The sequence below is a fragment of the Thalassophryne amazonica genome, chromosome 4 (genome assembly GCF_902500255.1).
Source record: "Thalassophryne amazonica chromosome 4, fThaAma1.1, whole genome shotgun sequence".
Classification (NCBI taxonomy): Eukaryota; Metazoa; Chordata; class Actinopteri; order Batrachoidiformes; family Batrachoididae; genus Thalassophryne; species Thalassophryne amazonica.
In genome coordinates, this window is record NC_047106.1 from 90,708,981 (window position 1) to 90,735,773 (window position 26,793).

At 43.5% G+C, this 26,793-nt stretch overlaps 1 protein-coding gene across 1 annotated transcript in view; it reads right to left on the bottom strand.

The window, feature by feature from the left end:
* Window positions 1-18,864, bottom strand: part of LOC117509221 (extracellular calcium-sensing receptor-like) — a 60,043-nt gene extending 41,179 nt beyond the window's left edge. The window contains 6 exon segments of the mRNA XM_034168943.1: window positions 14,382-14,657; window positions 14,740-14,931; window positions 17,338-17,607; window positions 17,807-17,893; window positions 18,072-18,366; window positions 18,632-18,864. Coding sequence (XP_034024834.1) covers window positions 14,382-14,657; window positions 14,740-14,931; window positions 17,338-17,607; window positions 17,807-17,893; window positions 18,072-18,366; window positions 18,632-18,864 — 1,353 coding nt within the window.
* Window positions 18,865-26,793: the final 7,929 nt, after the last annotated feature.

Consider the following 26,793-nt stretch of genomic DNA (forward strand, 5'->3'; position numbering starts at 1 on the left):
TGGGGGCAGGTTTCTTTTTTGTGGGCAAGAAAGATGGCGGACTCCGTCCATGCATTGATTACAGGGGGCTGAATGAGATTACGGTTCGCAACCGATACCCGTTGCCATTGTTGGATTCCGTGTTCACCCCCCTGCATGGAGCCAAAATCTTTACTAAGCTGGATCTTAGAAATGCGTATCACCTGGTTCGGATCCGGAAGGGAGACGAATGGAAGACGGCATTTAACACCCCGTTAGGTCACTTTGAGTACCTGGTCATGCCGTTCGGCCTCACCAATGCCCCCGCGACGTTCCAAGCCTTGGTTAATGACATCTTGCGGGACTTCCTGCACCAATTCGTCTTCGTATATCTGGACGATATTCTCATCTTTTCTCCGGATCCTGAGACCCATGTCCAGCATGTACGTCAGGTCCTGCAGCGGTTGTTAGAGAACCGACTGTTTGTGAAGGGCGAGAAGTGCGAGTTTCACTGCACGTCTTTGTCCTTCCTGGGGTTTATCATCTCCTCTAACTCCGTCGCCCCTGATCCGGCCAAGGTTACGGCGGTGAGAGATTGGTCCCAACCAACAAGCCGTAGGAAGCTGCAACAGTTCCTCGGCTTCGCTAATTTCTATAGGCGGTTCATCAAGGGCTACAGTCAGGTAGTTAGCCCCCTGACAGCCCTGACCTCTCCAAAAGTCCCCTTCACCTGGTCGGATCGGTGCGAAGCCGCGTTCAAGGAGTTGAAACGACGGTTTTCTACTGCGCCAGTTTTGGTGCAGCCCAACCCTAGCCGCCAGTTCGTGGTTGAAGTAGACGCCTCTGACTCAGGGATAGGAGCCGTGCTATCCCAGAGCGGAGAGACTGATAAGGTTCTTCACCCGTGTGCCTACTTTTCACGCAGGTTGACCCCGGCTGAACGGAACTATGACGTCGGCAATCAAGAACTCCTTGCGGTGAAAGAGGCTCTTGAGGAGTGGAGACACCTGTTGGAGGGAGCGTCTGTGCCGTTCACGGTTTTCACTGACCATCGGAACCTGGAGTATATCAGGACCGCCAAGCGGCTGAACCCCAGGCAAGCCTGCTGGTCACTGTTCTTTGGGCGTTTTGACTTCCGGATCACCTATCGCCCCGGGACCAAGAACCAGAGGTCGGATGCCTTGTCCCGGGAACACGAAGAGGAGGTCAAAACTGCACTGTCGGATCCACCGGAGCCCATCCTGCCTGAGTCCACTATCGTGGCCACCCTCACCTGGGACGTGGAGAAGATCGTCCGGGAGGCCCTGGCAGGGAGCCCGGACCCAGGAACAGGTCCGAAAAACCGGTTGTACATCCCACCAGAGGCCAGAGCTGCAGTCTTGGACTTCTGTCACGGTTCCAAGCTCTCCTGTCATCCAGGGGTGCGAAGGACCGTGGCAGTTGTCCAGCAGCGCTTCTGGTGGGCGTCTATGGAGGCCGACGTCCGGGAGTACATCCAGGCCTGCACCACCTGTGCCAGGGGCAAGGCAGACCATAAAAGGTCCCAAGGACTTCTCCAGCCGTTACCTGTGCCTCATCGCCCCTGGTCCCACATCGGCCTGGATTTCGTCACGGGCCTCCCGCCGTCCCAGGGCAACACCACCATCTTCACGATAGTGGACCGATTCTCCAAGGCGGCCCACTTCGTGGCCCTCCCGAAGCTCCCAACAGCCCAGGAGACAGCAGACCTCCTGGTCCACCACGTCGTCCGTCTGCATGGGATACCCACCGACATCGTCTCAGATCATGGTCCCCAGTTCTCCTCACACATCTGGAGGAGCTTCTGCCGGGAACTGGGGGCTACTGTGAGCCTCTCGTCCAGGTATCATCCGCAGACCAATGGACAGGCAGAACGGGCCAATCAGGAACTGGAGCAAGCTCTACGCTGTGTGATGTCCGCGCACCCGACGGCCTGGAGTAAACATCTGGCCTGGATCGAGTATGCACATAACAGCCAGGTGTCCTCTGCCACCAGCCTCTCCCCATTTGAGGTGTGTTTGGGGTATCAGCCCCCGTTGTTTCCCGTGGTGGAGGGAGAGGTCGGTGTGCCCTCGGTCCAGGCCCACCTGCGGAAGTGCCGTCGGGTGTGGCGCTCCGCCCGTTCTGCCTTGTTGAAGGCCCGGACGAGGGCGAAGACCCATGCAGACCGCCGGCGATCCCCGGCCCCTGCTTACCAGCCCGGGCAGGAGGTGTGGCTTTCCATGAAGGACATCCCCCTCCAGGTGGACTCCCCGAAACTTCAGGACAGATATATCGGACCATTCAAGATCCTCAAAGTCCTCAGTCCTGCCGCAGTGAAGCTCCAACTCCCGGCTTCACTGCGGATCCATCCAGTTTTTCACGTGTCTCGAATCAAACCTCACCACACCTCACCCCTATGTGCTCCCGGACCGGCGCTGCCTCCTGCTCAGATCATCGACGGGGAGCCAGCTTGGACAGTGCGCCGGCTCCTGGACGTCCGTCGGATGGGCCGGGGGTTCCAGTACTTGGTGGACTGGGAGGGGTATGGACCCGAAGAACGCTCCTGGGTGAAGAGGAGCTTCATCCTGGATCCGGCCCTCCTGGCCGACTTCTACCACCGTCACCCGAACAAGCCTGGTCGGGCGCCAGGAGGCGCCCGTTGAGGGGGGGGGGTCCTGTTGTGTTTTATGGTCGCCAGAAGAGGAGGTACTGCTGGCCCACCACCAGTGGGCGCCCTGCCTGAAGTGCGGGCTTCAGGCACGAGAGGGCGCTGCCGCCACGGACACAGCCGGGGGTGACAGCTGTCACTCATTATCTCTTGACAGCTGTCACCCATCTACTCAACATCATCTCACTCCATAAAGACCAGACGTCATCTCCACCTCGTTGCCAAGATATCGTACTTCATTGGAGGTAATATACTCAGCCGTTTGTGTTTTACACATCAATCTGTATATTGTGAGTCTTTGCAGGAGTACCTGTTATCCTCTGTCTGCGGGAGCTGATTGAGTGCTGGACTGCACTCTTTTCCCCTGAGGAATCACTGCGGTACTCTGCTACATATTGAGTGAGAGGTGGAGGTGGCATTCCCACCGTTGTTGTTACGGGGTGTACACACACCCACACTTGACTGTCTTTGTTCTCGCCAGCAGTACCAGATCCGACAGTCGGGGACGGTGATCACCTGGGAATTCGGGACTTGGCGGCTTCAGTATTCACCAGGTTCGGTGGCGGCGGAAATCGTGTGGTTCCGGCTCTTCTCAGGACAGACGTCTTCTATCCTCGAGCCTGCCCACACGTCACCTTTGTGGATTGACTGTAATCATATTCTGAGATTGTCTGTATGTTCGTTGTGCTCCTTCACAACATTAAATTGTTAATTTTTGGCTCATCTATTGACCGTTCATTTGCGCCCCCTGTTGTGGGTCCGTGTCACTACACTTTCACAACAGTTTTTTTTTTTTTTTTAGATTCTGTCTCTCACAGTTGAAGTGTACCTATGATAAAAATTACAGACCTCTCCAATCTTTGTAGTGGGAAAACCTGCAAAACTGACAGGGGGTCAAATACTTATTTTCCCCCACTGTATCAGTGTTGCCAACTCCTCAGTAAAAAAAGTACAACCCCAATTCTAATGAAGTTGGGATGTGGTGCAAAATGTAAATAAAAACAGAATACGATGATTTGCAAATCCTCTTCATCCTGTATTCAATTGAATACACCACAAAGATAAGATATTTAATGTTCAAATTGATTGATGTTGTTTTTGTACAAATATTTGCTCATTTTGAAATGGATGCCTGCAAAACATTTCAAAAAAGTTGGGACGGGGCAACAAAAGACTGGGAAAGTTGATGAATGCTCAAAGAACACCTAATTGGAAACAGGTGAAGGTATAAAAGGAGCATCCCCAAAAGGCTCAGCCATTCACAAGCAAAGATGGGGTGAGGATCACCACTTTGTGAACAACTGCACGAAAAAATACTCCAACAGTTTAAGAACAATGTTTCTCAGTGTTCAATTGCAAGGAATTTAGGGATTCCATCATCTACAGTCCATAATATTATCAGAAGATTCAGAGAATCTGATGACCTTTCTACACGTCAGCGGCAAGGCCGAAAACCAACATTGACTGCCGTGATCCCTCAGGCGTCACTGCATTAAAAACTAACATCATTGTGTAAAGGATTTTACTGCATGGGATCAGGAACACTTCAGAAAACCACTGTCAGTTAACAGTTTGTTGCTACATCTACAAGTGCAGGTTAAAACCATGCAAAGTGAAAGCATACATCAACAACATCCAGAAGCGCCGCCTCCTTCTCTGGGCCTGAGCTCATTTGAAATGGACAGATGCAAAGTGGAAAAGTGTGGTGTTGTCTGATGAGTACACATTTTAAATTGTTTTTGGAAATCAAAAGAGGAAAAAGACCATCCAGATTGTTACCAACGCTAAGTTCAAAAGCCAGCATCTGTATGGGGGTGTGTTAGTACCCATGGGCAACTTATACATCTGTGATGGCACCATCAATGTTGAAAGGTACATCCAGGTTTTGGAGCAACACATGCTGCCATCCAAGCAATGTCTTTTTCAGGGATGTCCCTGCTTATTTCAGCAAGACAATGCCAAGCCACATTCTACATGTGTTACACCAGCATGGCTTTGTCGTAAAAGAGTGCAGGTACAAGAGTGGCCTGCCTGCAGTCCAGACCTGTCACCCATTGAAAATGTGTGTGGCGCATTATGAAGCGCAAAATACGACAACGGAGACCCCGGACTGAGGAAGAACTGAAGTCGAACATCAAGCAAGAATGGGAAAGAATTCCACCCACAAAGCTAAAACAATTAGTGTCCTTAGTTCACAAATGCTTTCTGAGTGTTGTTAGAAGGAAAGGTGATGTCACCACTGTCCCAACTTTTTTGAAACGTGTTGTAGGCATCCATTTCAAAATGAGCAAATATTTGCACAAAAACAATCACGTTTATCAGTTTGAACATTAAATATCTTGTCTTTGTGGTGTATTCAATTGAATATAGGTTGAAGAGGATTTGCAAATCATTGTATTCTGTTTTTATTTACATTTTACACAACGTCCTAACTTCATTGGAATTGGGGTTGGAGCTATTGGCTATCCTAAAAGTCATTAAAAGTTGCAAAATAATGTCATAGTCTAATTTGCATATTATTTGCATAGTATGATATCGTAAAAGATGCTGTAGGGAAAAAAAAAACTGTGGCCGAGCCCACTGAATACATCTTTTAATATTGTTTGGTAAATAAATGCAGAGTACTGAAAAGGAATTTACACAGACGTCTGGGTGAATTTGAACAATACAGTATATAAGCAGTATTAAGTTTATAGACTCCCCAAATGTCATAAAACTGCCATGTTCTATAAAGAATTTTTTAAAAAGAGAATTAATGTTAAAGTCTACCTTTACTTTTGTTATTGTACAATTTAAGTTTTTTTCTATGTCTTTCTATGTCTATTTATTGTGACTAATTGTGTGACTAATTAGTCACAGTGCAGCAAACAAGGTATAGGCTGACTGAGTCTGAGATGAGGATGCATCCCGTGTGTGTTTGAACACTGAGGACTGTAGATATCCCTCCATTCAGTGCTTTGCAGCAGAGGTGGGGAGACCCGCTGCAGCTCGGTGAGTCCAGATACCAGATCAATATGTGCTTTCACTTTTGAGTCACCAAACACCAGAAAAGTCTCCAGCGATACCAGGAAAAGTAGCTAGATTTGTCACTCGTTGCTTTTGAGACAGTACGTCATCAAGAGGGTTTGGAAAGTAACCAGTTTTTAGCAAGAAAGTTGGCAACAGTGACAGATGGTGGCAGAAGACATCAAAAGCAAGGCATTATGTTGTCACTCATGGTGACAGCATAATTCTTCATCAAACGGATGACACTAATTGAACTAGAAAAACACAACAAATCTATAACACTCACAACAATGATAAAACAACAGGAACCACAACAGCTAGAAGCACTCGGAGAGCGCAAACCTCCGCCAAGGCCATAGGGTCACTGACGTCACATGGAATACCCTGTATTGTACATGTACACCGCCAACCCGTTCACATCTCTAACCGTTTTTCCCCACTCGACGACACACCCGCCGAGGATCAAACTCTGGTTATTGGCGACTCTGTTTTGAGAAATGTGAAGTTAGCGACACCAGCAACCATAGTCAGTTGTCTTCCGGGGGCCAGAGCAGGCGACATTGAAGGAAATTTGAAACTGCTGGCTAAGGCTAAGTGTAAATTTGGTAAGATTGTAATTCACGTCGGCAGTAATGACACCCGGTTACGCCAATCGGAGGTCACTAAAATTAACATTAAATCGGTGTGTAACTTTGCAAAAACAATGTCGGACTCTGTAGTTTTCTCTGGGCCCCTCCCCAATCGGACCGGGAGTGACATGTTTAGCCGCATGTTCTCCTTGAATTGCTGGCTGTCTGAGTGGTGTCCAAAAATGAGGTGGGCTTCATAGATAATTGGCAAAGCTTCTGGGGAAAACCTGGTCTTGTTAGGAGAGACGGCATCCATCCCACTTTGGATGGAGCAGCTCTCATTTCTAGAAATCTGGCCAATTTTCTTAAATCCTCCAAACCGTGACTATCCAGGGTTGGGACCAGGAAGCAGAGTTGTAGTCTTACACACCTCTCTGCAGCTTCTCTCCCCCTGCCATCCCCTCATTACCCCATCCCCGTAGAGACGGTGCCTGCTCCCAGACTACCAATAACCAGCAAAAATCTATTTAAGCATAAAAATTCAAAAAGAAAAAATAATATAGCACCTTCAACTGCACCACAGACTAAAACAGTTAAATGTGGTCTATTAAACATTAGGTCTCTCTCTTCTAAGTCCCTGTTGGTAAATGATATAATAATTGATCAACATATTGATTTATTCTGCCTAACAGAAACCTGGTTACAGCAGGATGAATATGTTAGTTTAAATGAGTCAACACCCCCGAGTCACACTAACTGTCAGAATGCTCGTAGCACGGGCCGGGGCGGAGGATTAGCAGCAATCTTCCATCCCAGCTTATTAATTAATCAAAAACCCAGACAGAGCTTTAATTCATTTGAAAGCTTGTCTCTTAGTCTTGTCCATCCAAATTGGAAGTCCCAAAAACCAGTTTTATTTGTTATTATCTATCGTCCACCTGGTCGTTACTGTGAGTTTCTCTGTGAATTTTCAGACCTTTTGTCTGACTTAGTGCTTAGCTCAGATAAGATAATTATAGTGGGCGATTTTAACATCCACACAGATGCTGAGAATGACAGCCTCAACACTGCATTTAATCTATTATTAGACTCTATTGGCTTTGCTCAAAAAGTAAATGAGTCCACCCACCACTTTAATCATATCTTAGATCTTGTTCTGACTTATGGTATGGAAATAGAAGACTTAACAGTATTCCCTGAAAACTCCCTTCTGTCTGATCATTTCTTAATAACATTTACATTTACTCTGATGGACTACCCAGCAGTGGGGAATAAGTTTCATTACACTAGAAGTCTTTCAGAAAGCGCTGTAACTAGGTTTAAGGATATGATTCCTTCTTTATGTTCTCTAATGCCATATACCAACACAGTGCAGAGTAGCTACCTAAACTCTGTAAGGGAGATAGAGTATCTCGTCAATAGTTTTACATCCTCATTGAAGACAACTTTGGATGCTGTAGCTCCTCTGAAAAAGAGAGCTTTAAATCAGAAGTGTCTGACTCCGTGGTATAACTCACAAACTCGTAGCTTAAAGCAGATAACCCGTAAGTTGGAGAGGAAATGGCGTCTCACTAATTTAGAAGATCTTCACTTAGCCTGGAAAAAGAGTCTGTTGCTCTATAAAAAAGCCCTCCATAAAGCTAGGACATCTTTCTACTCATCACTAATTGAAGAAAATAAGAACAACCCCAGGTTTCTTTTCAGCACTGTAGCCAGGCTGACAAAGAGTCAGAGCTCTATTGAGCTGAGTATTCCATTAACTTTAACTAGTAATGACTTCATGACTTTCTTTGCTAACAAAATTTTAACTATTAGAGAAAAAATTACTCATAACCATCCCAAAGACGTATCGTTATCTTTGGCTGCTTTCAGTGATGCCGGTATTTGGTTAGACTCTTTCTCTCTGATTGTTCTGTCTGAGTTATTTTCATTAGTTACTTCATCCAAACCATCAACATGTTTATTAGACCCCATTCCTACCAGGCTGCTCAAGGAAGCCCTACCATTATTTAATGCTTCGATCTTAAATATGATCAATCTATCTTTGTTAGTTGGCTATGTACCACAGGCTCTTAAGGTGGCAGTAATTAAACCATTACTTAAAAAGCCATCACTTGACCCAGCTATCTTAGCTAATTATAGGCCAATCTCCAACCTTCCTTTTCTCTCAAAAATTCTTGAAAGGGTAGTTGTAAAACAGCTAACTGATCATCTGCAGAGGAATGGTCTATTTGAAGAGTTTCAGTCAGGTTTTAGAATTCATCATAGTACAGAAACAGCATTAGTGAAGGTTACAAATGATCTTCTTATGGCCTCGGACAGTGGACTCATCTCTGTGCTTGTTCTGTTAGACCTCAGTGCTGCTTTTGATACTGTTGACCATAACATTTTATTACAGAGATTAGAGCATGCCGTAGGTATTAAAGGCACTGCGCTGCGGTGGTTTGAATCATATTTGTCTAATAGATTACAATTTGTTCATGTAAATGGGGAATCTTCTTCACAGACTAAAGTTAATTATGGAGTTCCACAAGGTTCTGTGCTAGGACCAATTTTATTCACTTTATACATGCTTCCCTTAGGCAGTATTATTAGACGGTATTGCTTAAATTTTCATTGTTACGCAGATGATACCCAGCTTTATCTATCCATGAAGCCAGAGGACACACACCAATTAGCTAAACTGCAGGATTGTCTTACAGACATAAAGACATGGATGACCTCTAATTTCCTGCTTTTAAACTCAGATAAAACTGAAGTTATTGTACTTGGCCCCACAAATTTTAGAAACATGGTGTGTAACCAGATCCTTACTCTGGATGGCATTACCCTGACCTCTAGTAATACTGTGAGAAATCTTGGAGTCATTTTTGATCAGGATATGTCATTCAAAGCGCATATTAAACAAATATGTAGGACTGCTTTTTTGCATTTACGCAATATCTCTAAAATCAGAAAGGTCTTGTCTCAGAGTGATGCTGAAAAACTAATTCATGCATTTATTTCCTCTAGGCTGGACTATTGTAATTCATTATTATCAGGTTGTCCTAAAAGTTCCCTAAAAAGCCTTCAGTTAATTCAAAATGCTGCAGCTAGAGTACTGACGGGGACTAGAAGGAGAGAGCATATCTCACCCATATTGGCCTCTCTTCATTGGCTTCCTGTTAATTCTAGAATAGAATTTAAAATTCTTCTTCTTACTTATAAGGTTTTGAATAATCAGGTCCCATCTTATCTTAGGGACCTCGTAGTACCATATCACCCCAATAGAGCACTTCGCTCTCAGACTGCAGGCTTACTTGTAGTTCCTAGGGTTTGTAAGAGTAGAATGGGAGGCAGAGCCTTCAGCTTTCAGGCTCCTCTCCTGTGGAACCAGCTCCCAATTCAGATCAGGGAGACAGACACCCTCTCTACTTTTAAGATTAGGCTTAAAACCTTCCTTTTTGCTAAAGCTTATAGTTAGGGCTGGATCAGGTGACCCTGAACCATCCCTTAGTTATGCTGCTATAGACGTAGACTGCTGGGGGGTTCCCATGATGCACTGTTTCTTTCTCTTTTTGCTCTGTATGCACCACTCTGCATTTAATCATTAGTGATCGATCTCTGCTCCCCTCCACAGCATGTCTTTTTCCTGGTTCTCTCCCTCAGCCCCAACCAGTCCCAGCAGAAGACTGCCCCTCCCTGAGCCTGGTTCTGCTGGAGGTTTCTTCCTGTTAAAAGGGAGTTTTTCCTTCCCACTGTAGCCAAGTGCTTGCTCACAGGGGGTCGTTTTGACCGTTGGGGTTTTACATAATTATTGTATGGCCTTGCGCCTTGGGGCAACTGTTTGTTGTGATTTGGCGCTATATAAAAAAATTGATTGATTAATTGATTGAATACCCTTTGGCAAAGACACTTATTCCACGTCTTTTCACGCATCTACCATCATGTTTCAGATTCAGTGGTTAACCCTCTGGGGTCCGAGGGCATTTTTTGGACAGTTGACTTGCCTGGCATAAATGTTTTATTGCTGTTAACAGCTCTCGCTGCATCCCACAATCAAATTTTTTTTTTATTCTATCTCTTTTCTTCAGGACAACCTGTACTTTCAAAATATATATGCTATAGTTGTGTTTTAGAAGTGTAATAAAGGTTTACAATTAGAAATAAGAAAAGAAAAACTAAAGCGGAATATAATTTTCTACAGACATTTATTCAAAACACACAGCAAACTATAATAAACAACTGTTTTGAATTTTGGCCCTTGTGTAAAAGACTGTACAACAAATATGTTCAAACAATAAACACAAATGCACATTTTGAACAATATATACAAAATGATCTATGCGTTTTGTTTGTCTTCATCTCAAAGCAATTTCTGTCTGCTATTACACAAAGGTCACATCACAAACTTCTACTATGAAGCTGAATGTGTGTTTGTTCTCTCCTGCTCTGAAAGCAACATTCACACTTAGAGGCTCATTCAGTTTGAGGAGCGGCCCCTCCCCCCTCGTTCAATTTGATATGGTAAACAGTGCTTTACACTGGAGTGAGAGAGCTTGCCATAGGCTTATCCAGTAACATTCACAGGAAAACTAGTCGAGCAATCCTGACACTCACACACTGTTTGAGCACATGAGATTGTATGAGAGGCCCTCCATCTGCTCCGTCTGCTCACTTTCACTTTCACTGTGCGTAATGGTGCAGGGCGCATTGGAGCAGCCAGGGGGCTATTCAAACAGGCCAACTCGTAACACATCACTCCTAAAAACAATATTTGGTGTGTCACGTGAGGTAAATCTGCCCTACAATTGGATTTTGGAAAACTATGTGATGGTGAACCAATTCTGATTGGACACTCACATTGCTCATGTCATCACACAGCTTCTATGAGCTACAAAGATGGTGGATGGTGGCTTGATAGTCTGCGGAGTTAACTTTTCAGCAAAAGAAGTAAGTTTCTATCTCATATTAAAAAGTTATTTAGAATTTAGTAAAGGTCTCAGCCATCGTATAGGACGGCGTCGGCCGCAGAGGGTTAAACCCTTAGATCTTCAGCAAATGTATTTATTAAGAGAAACTGCATGAACTCCACAAGATTTTTTCTAATGACAAGTTTATTCAATGAGGAGAAACAAATGCTAAATTATTGTTGTGTCGTAATCGTAACTTAATTTTTGTTCAGCCTTTGTGACCCATCTTCATGAAATTAGATGCAAAAATGTTGAAATTGACCCTATCCTGCAATGATAAAGAATCCATAAAAAAATTACAGGATCTGGAACGTATTCCGGATCATTACTAAAATTTAATGACTTCTAAGTTAGGCCAAGATACACCCCGGTAAAAAATTTCATTGAAATCCATTGAGGATTTTTTGATTAATCCTGTGAACAATCCAACCAACCAACAAACAAACGGACATGACCGAAAACATAACCTCCTTGGTGGAGGTAATGATTGTTGTTCAAAAGCTTCAGATAACTATCGCTGAGATAGATTATTGGAGTGCAGTTTTAAGCAGAAACAATAATCTGTGAATTGCTGCTGAAGCACCGAAATGACGCATGTGCAGTGAAGGCACAGTGAAGAGACTGCCAGGGCATAAATCAACAGTGTGTCTGCTTTTAAGACCATGTACATGCAAATCTTTACTTTTATTTAAGTTAAAAGATACTTATTGCTGTATTTTTATGTAAAAACCCAGGGCCTTCACACATAGTACGAATGTGTTCAAATGGCGCAGAAGTGCCCATGAAGCAGAAATCATATGCAATGCATCTAAAATCGTAGCTGCCTCCAATGCCTTGAAGACCTCTTGCAACAACTACTTGCGCAACCAGCGGCTAAAAGACATAGTGTGCCCTGTGAGAGCCCATCAAACCCTCTCGCGGCAGGTGTCAGGCAAATTCCAGGTGACACACATGAATATCGAACACCACTCACTTGGCACTTAGAAAATGTGTGGCCATTCGCACTATTAGCACGACAACAGTCAGCAGACAATCACTTTCAAGCTGGATGTGAAATTTGCCCGCACAAGTGTGGCTTTGGAAACAGACATAGTGACACGTTAATGTGTGCGCTGAACTGACGGGGTGTGTCCGCTGACAGAAGCAACTGTGGAGATCTGTGGTTCTGGACATCCCAGCTGGAGAACACATACCGTGTTAGGACGGACATGAACTAACAACTGTCCACTGTCATGCGCATGTGTTTGCTTGCTGTTCTCACGTGGACATACATAAAAACATATATGGCTGTTGCAATGGGCTGCAGCGAGCATGCGCGCACTGACAGGCTACCCCAGGTGAAATGGACCATCAGATCATAACATGCAGCGGCCAATCTGAATGTCACATCACCCACATGAGCTCTGTTCCACATGATGCAGTATCTGTCCTGTGGCACACCATCACCAAGACACGGCTATCATGCAGGACATGCGCGCGGGGCCAGCTCGACATGCCGCCAGCAGATGTGGACATAAGAGCACCCTGCTTCTCATTCATGTCATTTCATGACTACAACCCCTGGCAATAATTATGGAATCACCGGCCTCAGAGGATGTTCATTCAGTTGTTTAATTTTGTAGAAAAAAAGCAGATCACAGACATGACATAAAACTAAAGTCATTTCAAATGGCAACTTTCTGGCATTAAGAAACACTATAAGAAATCAGGAAAAAAAATTGTGGCAGTCAGTAACGGTTACTTTTTAGACCAAGCAGAGGGAAAAAAAAAAAAATGGACTCACTCAATTCTGAGGAATAAATTATGGAATCACCCTGTAAATTTTCATCCCAAAAACTAACACCTGCATCAAATCAGATCTGCTCGTTAGTCTGCATCTAAAAAGGAGTGATCACACCTTGGAGAGCTGGTGCACCCAGTGGACTGATATGAATCATGGCTCCAACACGAGAGGTGTCAATTGAAACAAAGGAGAGGATTATCAAACTCTTAAAAGAGGGTAAATCATCACGCAATGTTGCAAAATATGTTGGTTGTTCACAGTCAGCTGTGTCTAAACTCTGGACCAAATACAAACAACATGGGAAGGTTGTTAAAGGCAAACATACTGGTAGACCAAGGAAGACATCAAAGCGTCAAGACAGAAAACTTAAAGCAATATGTCTCAAAAATCGAAAATGCACAACAAAACAAATGAGGAACGAATGGGAGGAAACTGGAGTCAACGTCTGTGACCGAACTGTAAGAAACCGCCTAAAGGAAATGGGATTTACATACAGAAAAGCTAAACGAAAGCCATCATTAACACCTAAACAGAAAAAAAAACAAGGTTACAATGGGCTAAGGAAAAGCAATCGTGGACTGTGGATGACTGGATGAAAGTCATATTCAGCGATAAATCTCGAATCTGCATTGGGCAAGGTGATGATGCTGGAACTTTTGTTTGGTGCCGTTCCAATGAGATTTATAAAGATGTCTGCCGGATCGGGCGCTTCTCTTTACAGCTTCTCCAGGACTCAGGTGCTACAGGGCTACATCCCAGCACCGAGTCCTGGAATGCAGAGCAGGATGCATACACACACTGTTCCGGTAAAGGCTCTATACACCACGGTGGTGTGAATAATGCCCTACTGTGTTCTTATTTACACCACAGGGGTGTAAATAACTGCACATTATGGCCTTATATACACCACAGCGGTGTAAATAATGCTGCATTGCATCCTTATACTCACCACAGTGGTGTATATAGCCAGTCCACACTGCTCCAGCAGTGGCTTCAGGTGTGTTTCGTTTAAAGCATCAAGGTCAACGTTACCTTCGTTTTCATTTTGTTCCTCTTTCAGTCCTTTTGCACTCTTGATTCACAGGCTATTTGGTGATGGGAAAAATGAAAGCTCATTTGTCCACTTTCTGTGCCTTTCTGTGTGGAGTTCGCATGTCTGTTTGCGTGGGTTTACTCCGGGTGCTCCGGTTTCCTCCCACATCCAAAGACATGCAGGTTAGGCAGACTGGAAACTTTATAATTGTCCAGGTCTCCTTTGCAAAAGATCTCAATGGGACTAACCTGGTTAAATAATAACTTTATACATCCTGAAGGTGGAAACCCCTCCTGCAGCATTGCAGAATGCTGATTTGTGGATTTTATTTTTGTTTATTGACAAACTGAAAAATTGTTGTCAATAGTGCATATAAGTAAAATAATAGAAATGAACAAAGTAAATATCACACCTGCCATGGCTCAAGGCTGTTTAAATTGGCACAGCTTTTCTCAGTGAAAGGTCCTTTCCCTGGAACACACTGCAGCATGTCATCAAGGGCATATGCCAGTGCGTACACAGCCTTGAACACATTGTACTCTGACCTCAGATTTGAAACATCCAAAATCTCACTCTCCACTTTCTTTAGATCTTCCTGTCCAGTGCATAGTGCTCCACCAGTTTCCACCCAACCTGCTGGAAGTGGAGCAAATCGACACTGAAATGCAAATTCCCAAAATCGCTTTACCTGAAATGTTTGAAAACTCAGTTAAAATAAATGCAGAAAGTATATGTTTTTTCATTTCTAATCTATGAGGTTAATGTCTCACCATGTTATGTCCATAGCTGCCAGGATGTATTTTTAACAGGAACTCCTTCAGACCCGGAATTTCTCCTTGTCGGATGGCGATGCCCAGAGTTCCACCCAGATATGGCATAAGATTGGGGGTCTGTAACTCAGCAGCTGAAACCCATGACTCACTGGCCATCCACTGCAGACCTGTCACATTCTGTTTCATCACCTGCACATTGTGTTGATGAAAAATGAAAAAAGGTCACACTACAGTGTCAACTATTCACTGTCGAATATGTTCTAACATGACTCAATAAGTGCTTGTTCACTAAAGAATTCACAATAACATTTGATGTTGTTACAGAATCAATATCTGCATGACATTTAGTTCTCTGAACACACTTTGTACTGACCCCTTAAGAAATCAAATTTAACAACAAACCTGTTGGGGAACAGTTCAATAAAACTTATACTGATGTCATAAAATTTACTAAGCTATCACTCTTAATGTGAATCATACATTTTTTTTCACTTCTGTAAAAAAAAAAAAAAAAAAAAATATATATATATATATATATATATATATATATATATATATATATATATACGAGGTCTATTAGATAATAAACCGACCCTTTTATTTTTTTTTTAACTATATGGATTTGAATGACGTGCGATTACACCAATCATGCTTGAACCCTCGTGCGCATGCATGAGTTTTTTCACGCGTCGGTGACGTCATTTCCCTGTGGGCAGGCCTTGAGTGAGATGTGGTCCCGCCCTCTCGGCTGAATTCCATTGTTTCACACGCTGCTCGAGACGGCGCGCGTTGCTGTATCAAAATTTTTTCTGGACCTGTGAGGAATATCCGAGTGGACACTATTCGAGACATTAAGCTGGTTTTCAGTGAAAAGTTTAACGGCTGATGAGAGATTATGGGGTGTTTCTGTTGCTGTAAGGACTTCCCATGCAGCGGGACGTCGTGCAGCGCTTCCAGGCGCCGTCGTCGGCCTGTTTCGACCTGGAAACATCCTAATTTAAGGCTTAATTCACCCAGGACGTCGTGAGAGAACAGAGAAGATTCAGAAGAGGCCGGCATGAGGACTTTATGCGGACATTCCACTGTTTAAGGACATTTTGTAATGAAAGACATGCGTGCAAATTCGCCGCGACAGGAAAAACACCTCCGTGTTGAAAACCATTTGTAAAATTCAGGCGGCTTTTGATGGCTTTCAACAAGTGAGTAACTGAGAAATTGTTTAACAGCTTGGGCATGTTCCAACTTGCCCGTTAAGGTTTCCAACGGAGGTGTTTTTCCTGTGGCGACCCCACGCGGTCGGGTCCGGCCCGACATGCAACTCTGCCCGCACGTTCTTTCATTACAAAATGTCCATTAACAATGGAATGTCCGAATAAACTCCTCATGCCGACTTCTTCTGAAAGTTCTCTGTTCTCTGACGACTTACTGGGTCAACAGAGCCTGAAATGTGGAAGTTTTCAACTTGAAACGGCGAGACGCTGCCGTCTCGAAGCACAGATCGCCGTCCTTATAGCGACACTACCAGACTAAAATCTCTCATCAGCCGTTAAAATTTTTACCGAAAACCAGCTGAATTTATCAAATGGTGTCCACTCAGTTGTGCCTTACAGTTTTGAAAAAAATTTGATCAAATAAAGCAGCAGTCTCTGAGCCATTCCTAAACAATGAAAAAATCGACGAGAGGGTGGGCGACTCCTCACTCAAAGACTGCCCACAGGCGAATGACGTAACCGACAGGCGTGAAAAACTCTCGCATGCCCACGAGTGTTCAAGCATGTCTGATGTAATCACACGTGATTCAAATCCATATGGTTTTTGAAAAATATAATGTCGGATACTTTTCTAATAGACCTTGTGTATATATATATATATATATATATATATATATATATATATATACAGTGGTCCCTTGTTTATCGCGGTAGTTGCATTCTAAAAATAACCCGCGATAAGCGAAATCCACGAAGTAGTCAGCGCTATTTTTTGCAATTATTATAGATGTTTTAAGGCTGTAAAACCCCTCACTACACACTTTATACACTTTCCTCAAACAGGCATTAACATTTTCTCACTTTTCTCTCCTGTGTAAACACTCTCTTTTTCTTCTGGGTGAGAAGATTATAAACAGACACACGCAGAACTCTCCCTTCTCTCACTGCCTCCGGAGGCATGGATGCGGGACCCGCAAAGAATCCAAGTCCTCTCTCAGTAGCCACGGAGCTCTGTGGCTGCGGTCAACATCCGCATCAAAACAGCGAGCATAGTCTATGGACCTGTTGCCAGATTTGGCGCAGCTCCGCACAGCAGACAGGAGGGCGGTATGAGTGGCCCGCTGCTGCGTTTACCAAGCCCGCAGACTCAGTATGCGCATCGGAGGCAGTGAGAGCAATCGCGGTGATGCCGACCGGCCCGCCTGATAAGGACGCAGAACACAATGCGCTGTTAAAAAAAAGCATGCAAAATTGCACAACAAAAAATCAGTGAAAGTGCGAGGCTGCGAAAGGTGAACCGCATTATAGCGAGGGACCACTGTGTGTGTGTGTATATATATATATATATATATATATATATATATCTCCAATGTTTAATTCTAACCTCTTCAATGAGTTGAATCATTTCTGTGCTATGTGCAAATACAATCACCACATGAGCTGTTGATTTCTTTATAATTTCCACGATCCTCTTAAATTCAACTGGCTTCTTGTTTGAAGGCAAAATTTCTAAGTAAGCCAGACAACCTTCCCCAGACTCAGCCAAGTCAGACTGGAAAGATCTGGCAGCATGGAGTCCATAGTCATCATCACTGACCAACAGGCCAACCCAGGTCCAGCCAAAGTGTTTTAAAATCTTAATTATAGCACGCACCTAATTACACAGAGAAATTACAGATTAGTGTGCAGACCTCAGTGTTCTTTCAATAAAAAAAAATCTACTATAAAGGTGTACTGTATATGTATTTTGTTTTGGATTAATGTTTCCATTATATTCACAGAGAGATCTGTTTAATTTCATCAGCATGCCATACTGTATGTTTAACATTTTCCTCTTTTAGATTGACATTTACTTGGAAAGCATCACTTGGGATAGTCCGGAAGAAGGATGGAAACTTTTTTCGGTCACTCAAGCAGGAACATGTTGAAAAGTAACTCACCTGCAAAAGATTATGATTGTAATCTAAAAAGGCTGACAGCATTCAGAAATTATTCTACCTATTAATAGTTTTAAATTTCTTTCCTCCTGTATTTACACTGTGAGTTAATATATATATGTATATGTATATATAATATATGCAGCAAAATGATGATTAGATGCTGATGCAGAAAACTTACCATTGGCACTCTGTACAAACCTAATACAGATGAAATGGCAATAGAACGTGTTGATGAAGAATCACCCACAATTCCCAACACAGGAGGGGTTCCCACACAGGTTTCATCAAATTTGAACTCATTCTCCTGACCATTAGCTAAAGACAAGGCAGCAAGGAATCCAATTCCTAGTTTGGTACAGGTATCATAAAGACTGTATCCTAGAGTCACATTAGGAAGCAGGTTGAAATTTCTGTTGATCTCATCAACAGCAAAAGCCATGGTCTGAGCCTGTCTGAATCCTTGAACATTAAAACTGAGACAAAATACATCATCATCAATTTTGCTGTCACACAGCCACACTTATCAAAATCAAAAGCCACAAAGCAAAAGCCTTAATGTTCATTCATCTAATCCAGTGTTATCATTATAATTATTCCTTTTTATGTAACTCTCACTGACATTGAGATAATTTAAAAAACAACATATTTGAAACATAATTCACGATGCATTTAAATTTTTGAACTATTATAATATTATTTAAATATTAGTGTCTCAGCTTACTTCCTTTCCACACTCACCTGTAGCAGGTTGGCTGTTGTGGTTCTGACTTGTACGACAGATCAGGAACATGCCAGAATAAGTGAAATGGAAACAATCCACCTAAAACTACATCTCCAGACTTGTACATTGTATTCAGGTGGTAGTGTCCCTGGAACCCACAGGAGGAAACAGAAGGAGACCCAGCAGAGGAAAACTTGGAGAACAACATAACATTAATGAGCAATGTCACACTGACAGATAAAAACACCATCGCCTCAGTTCTCTTTACCGCTTTTCTCAAGTAAGAGACAAAGTGTTATTCCTGTGTCACGCCCTGTTTTATTGATTTGCATCATTGATAAATCTTGTACGTCATCAACATGGGCAGAACCAGAAATAGGGGCAGGGCCTAAGATCCAGCTCACTTCACATTGATTTTCTATTCATGTAAGTCAGTTGTCATATATGCATATCAGATAACATTTCACCAAGATCATAATACAAAATATTTGAGATGTGCTGAAAGCTACAAGTCCAAACCTTTTTGTAACCAAAGTCGAGGAAGATCAAATTTAAAAATAAATAAATAAATGTATGGTTTATAAGTATACCCACATCAAGTCAATTGTCTGGGAGCATGTGTTGGTGCCACATGTCACATGTCGTGTTAGTGTCACAACCGCCTTGGGTCCTGGAAGACAACCACCCCGGTTGACAACTAGTCCATCTACTCCTCTCAAAAGTAACCATCTATCCATCACAGCCAGGTGTGGGCATTCCCATGGCCTTCTCCAGACAGTGGATCCTCAACACTCAGGGGCCAAAAACACTCAGGCACCAATGTGTCTGATTTTGCATCAAGATATTTGCCATATTGCCAAAATATAGAAGCTGATGTTCCTTCACAATGCAAGTGATACCCCTCATCTGAATCTCCCTGATGCCTCAGTTGCAGTGAAGTAAAAGTAGGATGGCAACGTTCTTGACAATAGGAAAAAATAATGGTTGTCTGATGATTGCAGTGAATCACATGGCTGCCAGCCATCAATTGGAAGGCATTGTGACAACCAACTGGTTGCACATTGGTTCAGCATGCAGAACCCTCAACTCTGCCTGACCACTTTTGACTGTAAGGTGACTGCACAGGTCATCTGGTGGGAGGCACCCTGTACACAAAGGACAGTCCAATTAGGACTGAGTGCAGTCACTCTCAGACAGACTAGTGAAGTTTGCAAACAGTCACTAATTTATAAATGCAGCAACACTGCCCACAAGTTGCAAGTCAGTCAGAATGTGAGCCATCATAAACCATACCATGAGCAATACACAGATCAGCTCTATCATTATCCGAACCCACTGCCACATATAACTCATCCAATCGCCACCCACCCAATCATCACAACAAGTATAGTAGGACAATGCAGTCTTCATTATCTAGGATGTGCAGAGATCTTGCTTACACTGGTTGTGAGGAGGATAGAAAGATACAACACACTGTCAGGGTGAAATTTGGAAAGTAGTCCTTGTGAAGAGCTGTGATGCAAGGACCACACATACAAAAATAGACAGCTTTGGATTCATTTTTATTTTTATCTGCATATACAGTAGTGTTCAGAATAATAGTAGTATTATGTGACTAAAATATTAATCCAGGTTTTGATTATATTTATTATTGTTACATGGGAAACAAGGTACCAGTAGATTCAGTAGATTCTCACAAATCCAACAAGACCAAGCATTCATGATATGCACATGCTTAAGGCTATGAAATTGGGCTATTAGTAAAAAAAAAAGTAGAAAAGGGGGTGTTCACAATAATAGTAGTGTGGAATTCAGTCAGTGAGTTCGACAATTTTGTGGAACAAACAGGTGTGAATCAGGTGTCCCCTATTTAAGGATGAAGCCAGCACCTGTTGAACATGCTTTTCTCTTTGAAAGCCTGAGGAAAATGGGACATTCAAGACATTGTTCAGAAGAACAGCGTAGTTTGATTAAAAAGTTGATTGGGGAGGGGAAAACGTATACGCAGGTGCAAAAAATTATAGGCTGTTCATCTACAATGATCTCCGATGCTTTAAAATGGACAAAAAAAAAAAAAAAAAAAACCAGAGATGCATGGAAGAAAATGGAAAACACCCATCAAAATGGATAGAAGAATAACCAGAATGGCAAAGGTTCACCCATTGATCAGCTCCAGGATGATCAAAGACAGTCTGGAGTTACCTGTAAGTGCTGTGACAGTTAGAAGATGCCTGTGTGAAGCTAATTTATTTGCAAGAATCCCCCGCAAAGTCCCTCTGTTAAATAAAAGACATGTGCAGAAGAGGTTACAATTTGCCAAAGAACATATCAACTGGCCTAAAGAGAAATGGAGGAATATTTTGTGGACTGATGAGAGTAAAATTGTTCTTTTTGGGTCCAAGGGCCGCAGACAGTTTGTGAGACGACCCCAAAACTCTGAATTCAAGCCACAGTTCACAGTGAAGACAGTGAAGCATGGTGGTGCAAGCATCATGATATGGGCATGTTTCTCCTGCTATGGTGTTGGGCCTATATATTGCATACCAGGTATCATGGATCAGTTTGGATATGTCAGAATACTTGAAGAGGTCATGTTGCCTTATGCTGAAGAGGACATGCACTTGAAATGGGTGTTTCAACAAGACAATGACCCCAAGCACACTAGTAAAAGAGCAAAATCTTGGTTCCAAACCAACAAAATTAATGCCTTGAAGATGTGAAGAAATCATGAAAAACTGTGGATATACAACTAAATACTAGTTTAGTGATTCACAGGATTGTTAAAAAAGCAGTTTGAACATAATAGTTTTGAGTTTGTAACGTCAACAGCAGATGCTACTATTATTGTGAACACCCCCTTTTCTGCTTTTTTTTACTAATAGCCCAATTTCATAGCCTTAAGAGTGTGCATATCATGAATGCTTGGTCTTGTTGGATTTGTGAGAATCTACTGAATTTACTGGTACCTTGTTTGCCATGTAACAATAAGAAATATACTCAAAACCTGGATTAATCTTTTTATTCACATAGCATTACTATTATTCTGAACACTACTGTAAAATGACGGACAGGCGTCCTGTTCAGGGTGTACCCCACCTTGCGCTCTATGACTGCTGGGATGGGCTCCAGCCTCCCATGACAATTAACCTTTATAGGGTTTTTTCGTTACACAGGTTGTCCTGCTGGGTGTGGTGGACCCATTGAATTTTGGGGCTTTTAATTCAACATAATCACACTTTATTTTGTTAAAATACTCAGCAGATGTTTACTTTATCCAATTGCAAGTAATATAAACAATACATAAGTTAGGTTTGTTCCTTTTACCTTTGTTAAATCACATTTATGAATTGAGATTCATTTTTATTTCACCTCATTTTTATTTTTTAAATAAAATAAAATAAGGAAATGCTTCATAAAACTGGCACATTGGTGGGCACAGATCAGCTAATTCGATGACAGATAATTATCAAAGCTAATGTTTTTGCTAGCGGATTAGCTTTTCAGATAAGATTTAAAACCATCATCAAACCAATTATCTTCCAATGAATTTAGTTCCAATAAGTTTCACTCCGATCACCTTTTTTTTTTTTTTTTTTTTTTTTGCTGGTAAAGTGAGCAAAGTTTAACAGTTAAAAATGTTTGTAAACCCTAAAATCAAAATTTTAGTCTGTCTGTTGTGTATTTGTGGCAGACTGGCTGCCTGTCACTTGCTGATGACGTCATTATCAAGCACAAGACGTGATTGGCCGGTCAACGCAGAGAGCATTGTGGGCAGTGTAGTTCAGGTTCACTTTGTACATTACACTGTTACCATCCGCTCTACACAAACAAAATGGACTAATTTTAACATTATTTTATTTTATTTCTTTGTGGCTGATGGGATAATTTAATCGCCAAGACTCGATGGGGGAGAGGAGCTCTCACGGTGCAGCTGTGTGTTCAGAGGCAGGTTTCTTCACCGTTTAGACACTGTTTTGGATTTTAAAAAGGACACTTAATTTCTTCAGATGAATCCCACTGAAACTAACAGGTAGGAATTTATATTTACTAATGTGTCTGGCACAGTTTTGTACACAGCAAGGCTTTAGCTTTATTGATAACTGGCTTGGCCTTCGTTCTGGGGCGGCGTGGCTTGCTGATGCCGGATAGCCTCCACCCTACTGGGGAAGGCGCCGTCATCTTGTCTGCGAACATAGATAGAGCTCTACAGGGAGGGTAACATTAGGAATTGACAGCAGGCCACGGAGCAGGTGATTAGAGACCCTGCAAGGCTTATGACAAATGTGGATGTGGAATCCATTAGCTTAGCAGGGAAATTAGTGCAGAAAATCCACTTTCCAAACTTAATACCCATTACTATATTGGATGATGTTGAAATTGAGGATGGCCCAGTGGTTGTTCCAGCAATAGCAAAGATTTCGTGTCTGCTACCTACAACGCGCATGGAATGTCTCAAACCTAAACCTACTTCTCGGCATGTTATATATGCTACTCTGGAACCACCCCTAAACCCAAACAGTTCAACTGTCAACCCCACTGAGGTCCTTAGTTTGGGTCTCATTATCATAAGATCACTGTCCTCAAAATCATTGTTGATCAATGATCTAATTATTGATCATCACTTAGAAATGATTGGGTTATGTGAAAACTGGCTTAAACCTGCAGCTGTCCTCCCATTGAATGAGGCCTGCCCACCAGCATATACATTTAGTCACGTCCCTCGTGATGCAAAGCAAGGTGGGGGAGTTGCTCTTATTTATAAATCTAGGTTTAGCTTATTAACTGTTGGGGGTCACAAATATAACTCATTTGAGCATCTGACTCTCTGCTCTGCTCAGGATATTACGCATTGCCAAGGTCAGCAGATTAAAAATCAGCCATATTACTTTGTCACTGTATATAGGCCTCCTGGCCCATATTCTGAATTCTTAGATGAATTTGGTGTGTTCATCTCTAACTTGCCAACTAGTGCAGATAACATTCTGATTATTGGCAACTTTAACGTTCATATAAATAAGCCTTCTGATCCCCTCTGCAAATCATTTATGGAAATTGTGGATGCATTAGGATTTCGGCAATGCATTTGGGATTCGACGCACATTAGTGGAAATACCCTGGATCTGGTTCTCGCACGTGGTATTGCTGTCACGAATATTGACATCATGCCTGTTCACATAAGTGGTCTCTGATCACTCACTTATTAAGTTTACAGTTTCGCTGCCGTGTTTAGTGGAACAACAACCTTATATATCATTACGGCGATGCATCAACTCCTCAACTCAGACTGAACTCGAAGCTAGACTACCTGATGTCTTAGCTTCACATTTGACAAATACCCAGTCAGTAGACAGACTTGTGGATAGTTTAAACTCAGTGCTCAAAACTACATGCGACATGATTGCACCACCTGTGTTAAAACCGCGCTCCCCCAAATCACAGTCACCTTGGTTCAATGATTACCTGTGTGACCTCAAGCATAAAGCAAGAGGTCTAGAACAGAAAGATAAGATAAGAAAAGCCTTTATTCATCCCTCAGTGGGGAAATTTCAGTGTCACATCACACCATAGAACAGTAGGAATAGACAGAAGGGCATGCAATAAAACAAAAAAGTATCTCTTAAAAAACAAGAACTAAAAAAGCACTGAGTGCCGGGTAAAGCTATGGCTACCATTGTTCAGTTCAGTGCTGCACTGCCAGGATGATATGCACTGTCGGGATGTAAAAGTGATCAGATAAAGTGACTTCAGCATGAAATGTATGATAAGTTACTCTGATATTTACAATATGGACAGGTTAATGACATGATTATTGTCCTGGTTGCTATGGTTACCACAGTACTAGCATTGTTCATTGTACAGTCTGACAGCAGCCGGGAGAAACGATCTGCAGAATCTCTCCCTTACACAGCAAGGGTGGATGAGTCTGTCACTGAAACTGCTCTCCAGAGCAGACAGAATGTCCTGCAGGGGGTGACACTCGTGGTCCAGCATAGATGTAAGTTTAGCCAGGACCCTCCTGTCACCCACCTCCTGCACAGAGTCCAGAGGACAGCCCAGGACAGAGCAGGATTTCCTGATGATCTTATCCAGTCTCTTCCTGTCCCTCTCTGTGATGCTGCTGCTCCAGCAGACCACACCATACAGGATGGCTGAAGTCACCACAAAGTCATAGAAGGTCCTCAGGAGTGGCCCCCTCACTCCAAAAGACCTCAGCCTCCTCAGGAGGTAGAGGCAGTTCTGACCCTTCCTGTAAAGTGTGTCCATGTTGTGAGTCCAGTCCAGTTTGTTGTTCAGATGAACACACAGGTACTTATATGAGTCCACTCTCTCAATGTCCCTTCCCTGGATGTTCACTGTGGGGAGTGTAGTGGGGCGGCGTCTGAAGTCCACCACCATCTCCTTGGTCTTCCCCGTGTTGATGAGGAGGTGGTTCCTCTGACACCAGTCCACAAAGTCCTGCGTTAGTCCTCTGTACTCCACGTCATCGTCGTCCATAATGAGTCCAATGAGGGCGGAGTCATCTGAGAACTTCTGCAGGACACAGCTGTCCATGTTGTGTCTGAAGTCTGCAGTGTAAAGAGTGAAGAGGAAGGGCGCGAGGACCATCCCCTGGGGGGCCCCCCAAACTGCAGGTCAGGAGGCCAGACACGCAGTTCTTGGTCCTCACAAACTGAGGCCGGTTTGTGAGGTAGTCCAGGACCCACTCAGCCAGATCCTTGTCCACTCCTGCAATCACCAGCTTGTCCCTCAGGAGCCATGGCTGGATGGTGTTGAAAGCGCTGGAGAAGTCAAAGAAAAGAATCCTCACAGCGCTGCCGGGCCTCTCCAGGTGGGACAGCGAGCGGTGCAGCAGGGAGATGATGGCATCCTCCACACCGATGCTGGGCCGGTAAGCAAACTGCTGTGGGTCCATAGCAGAGCTCACTGTGGAGCGGAGGTGACACAGGACGAGGCGCTGTAGGGTGTTCATCAGGTGGGATGTAAGTGCCACTGGCCTGAAGCTGTTGACATTCTTGGCATGCGGTGTTTTGGGCACTGGGACCACACATGACATTTTCCAGATGTGTGGCACCGTCCTCAGATTCAGTCTCAGGTTGAAGACCCGCTCCATGACCCCACACAGCTCATCTGCACAGGATTTGAGGAGCCTCGGGCTAATCTTGTCTTGGCCTGCTGCCTTTTTGCTCTTTATTCTCTTCAGCTGACCCCTGACCTGATCTGCTATGAAGAGTAGAGAGCAGGTGGGGGGAGGTAGGGGTGGAGGAGGGGGAGGAGGTCTGGCTGGTGCCAGGATGTATATTGGGAATGAAGCAGTCTGTGGCGGCAGTGTGAGCGGAAGTGTAAGGAGGGGGACGGGGGGTACTGGGCAGAGGCACAGAAGACATAGCAGGGGGAGGAGGAGGAGGGGTTGTGTCGAACCTCAGGAAGTGCTTGTTGAGGTCGTTAGCCCATTGATGGTCACCTTCCGCCTGTTTGGGAGGGGGTTTGAACCCAGAGATGGTCTTCAAGCTACTCCACACCCCTTCCTCTTGTAGGCGGTCTGAGCCTTGCAAATTTCCCTCCTCAGTTCTCTCTGTATATTCTTCAGGGCCTCTCGGTTCCCTGACTTAAAGGCTGTCTTCTTCACCTTCAGCAGAGTCTTTATATCAGGGTTAATCCATGGTTTGTTGTTCGAAAAACACCGCGCTGTTCAGGTAGGTATGGTGTTTTCAAAGCAAAAGTTGATGTAGTCCATGATGCATTCTGTCATGGCATTTATGTCCTCCTTGTGAGGGTCACAGAGTTCGGACCACACAGTTGCTATCTTAGACTATAAGCATGCATTATTGGCTACAAAGTGGACCTACTACTCTGATTTGATCAACACAAACAAGCATAACTCAAAGTTCTTGTTCGACACGGTGGCAACACTTATTCATGGAGAAGCACCTGTAGTTCGCTCTCCTTTTACAGCACATGATTTCCTGGATTACTTTGAGAAGAAAACAGAAGACATTAGGTTAAAAATATCCCAGCATGCCTTAACCCAGCCACTACACCCTGCTATTGAGGTGGGTGCCACTACTGAGGTATTACCTAGATTTACAGAATTTGATAGTATCTCACTAGGCATGCTGACGAAACTCGTAACTTCAACAAAAACCACAACCTGTTTATTTAATCCTATGCCAACAAAACT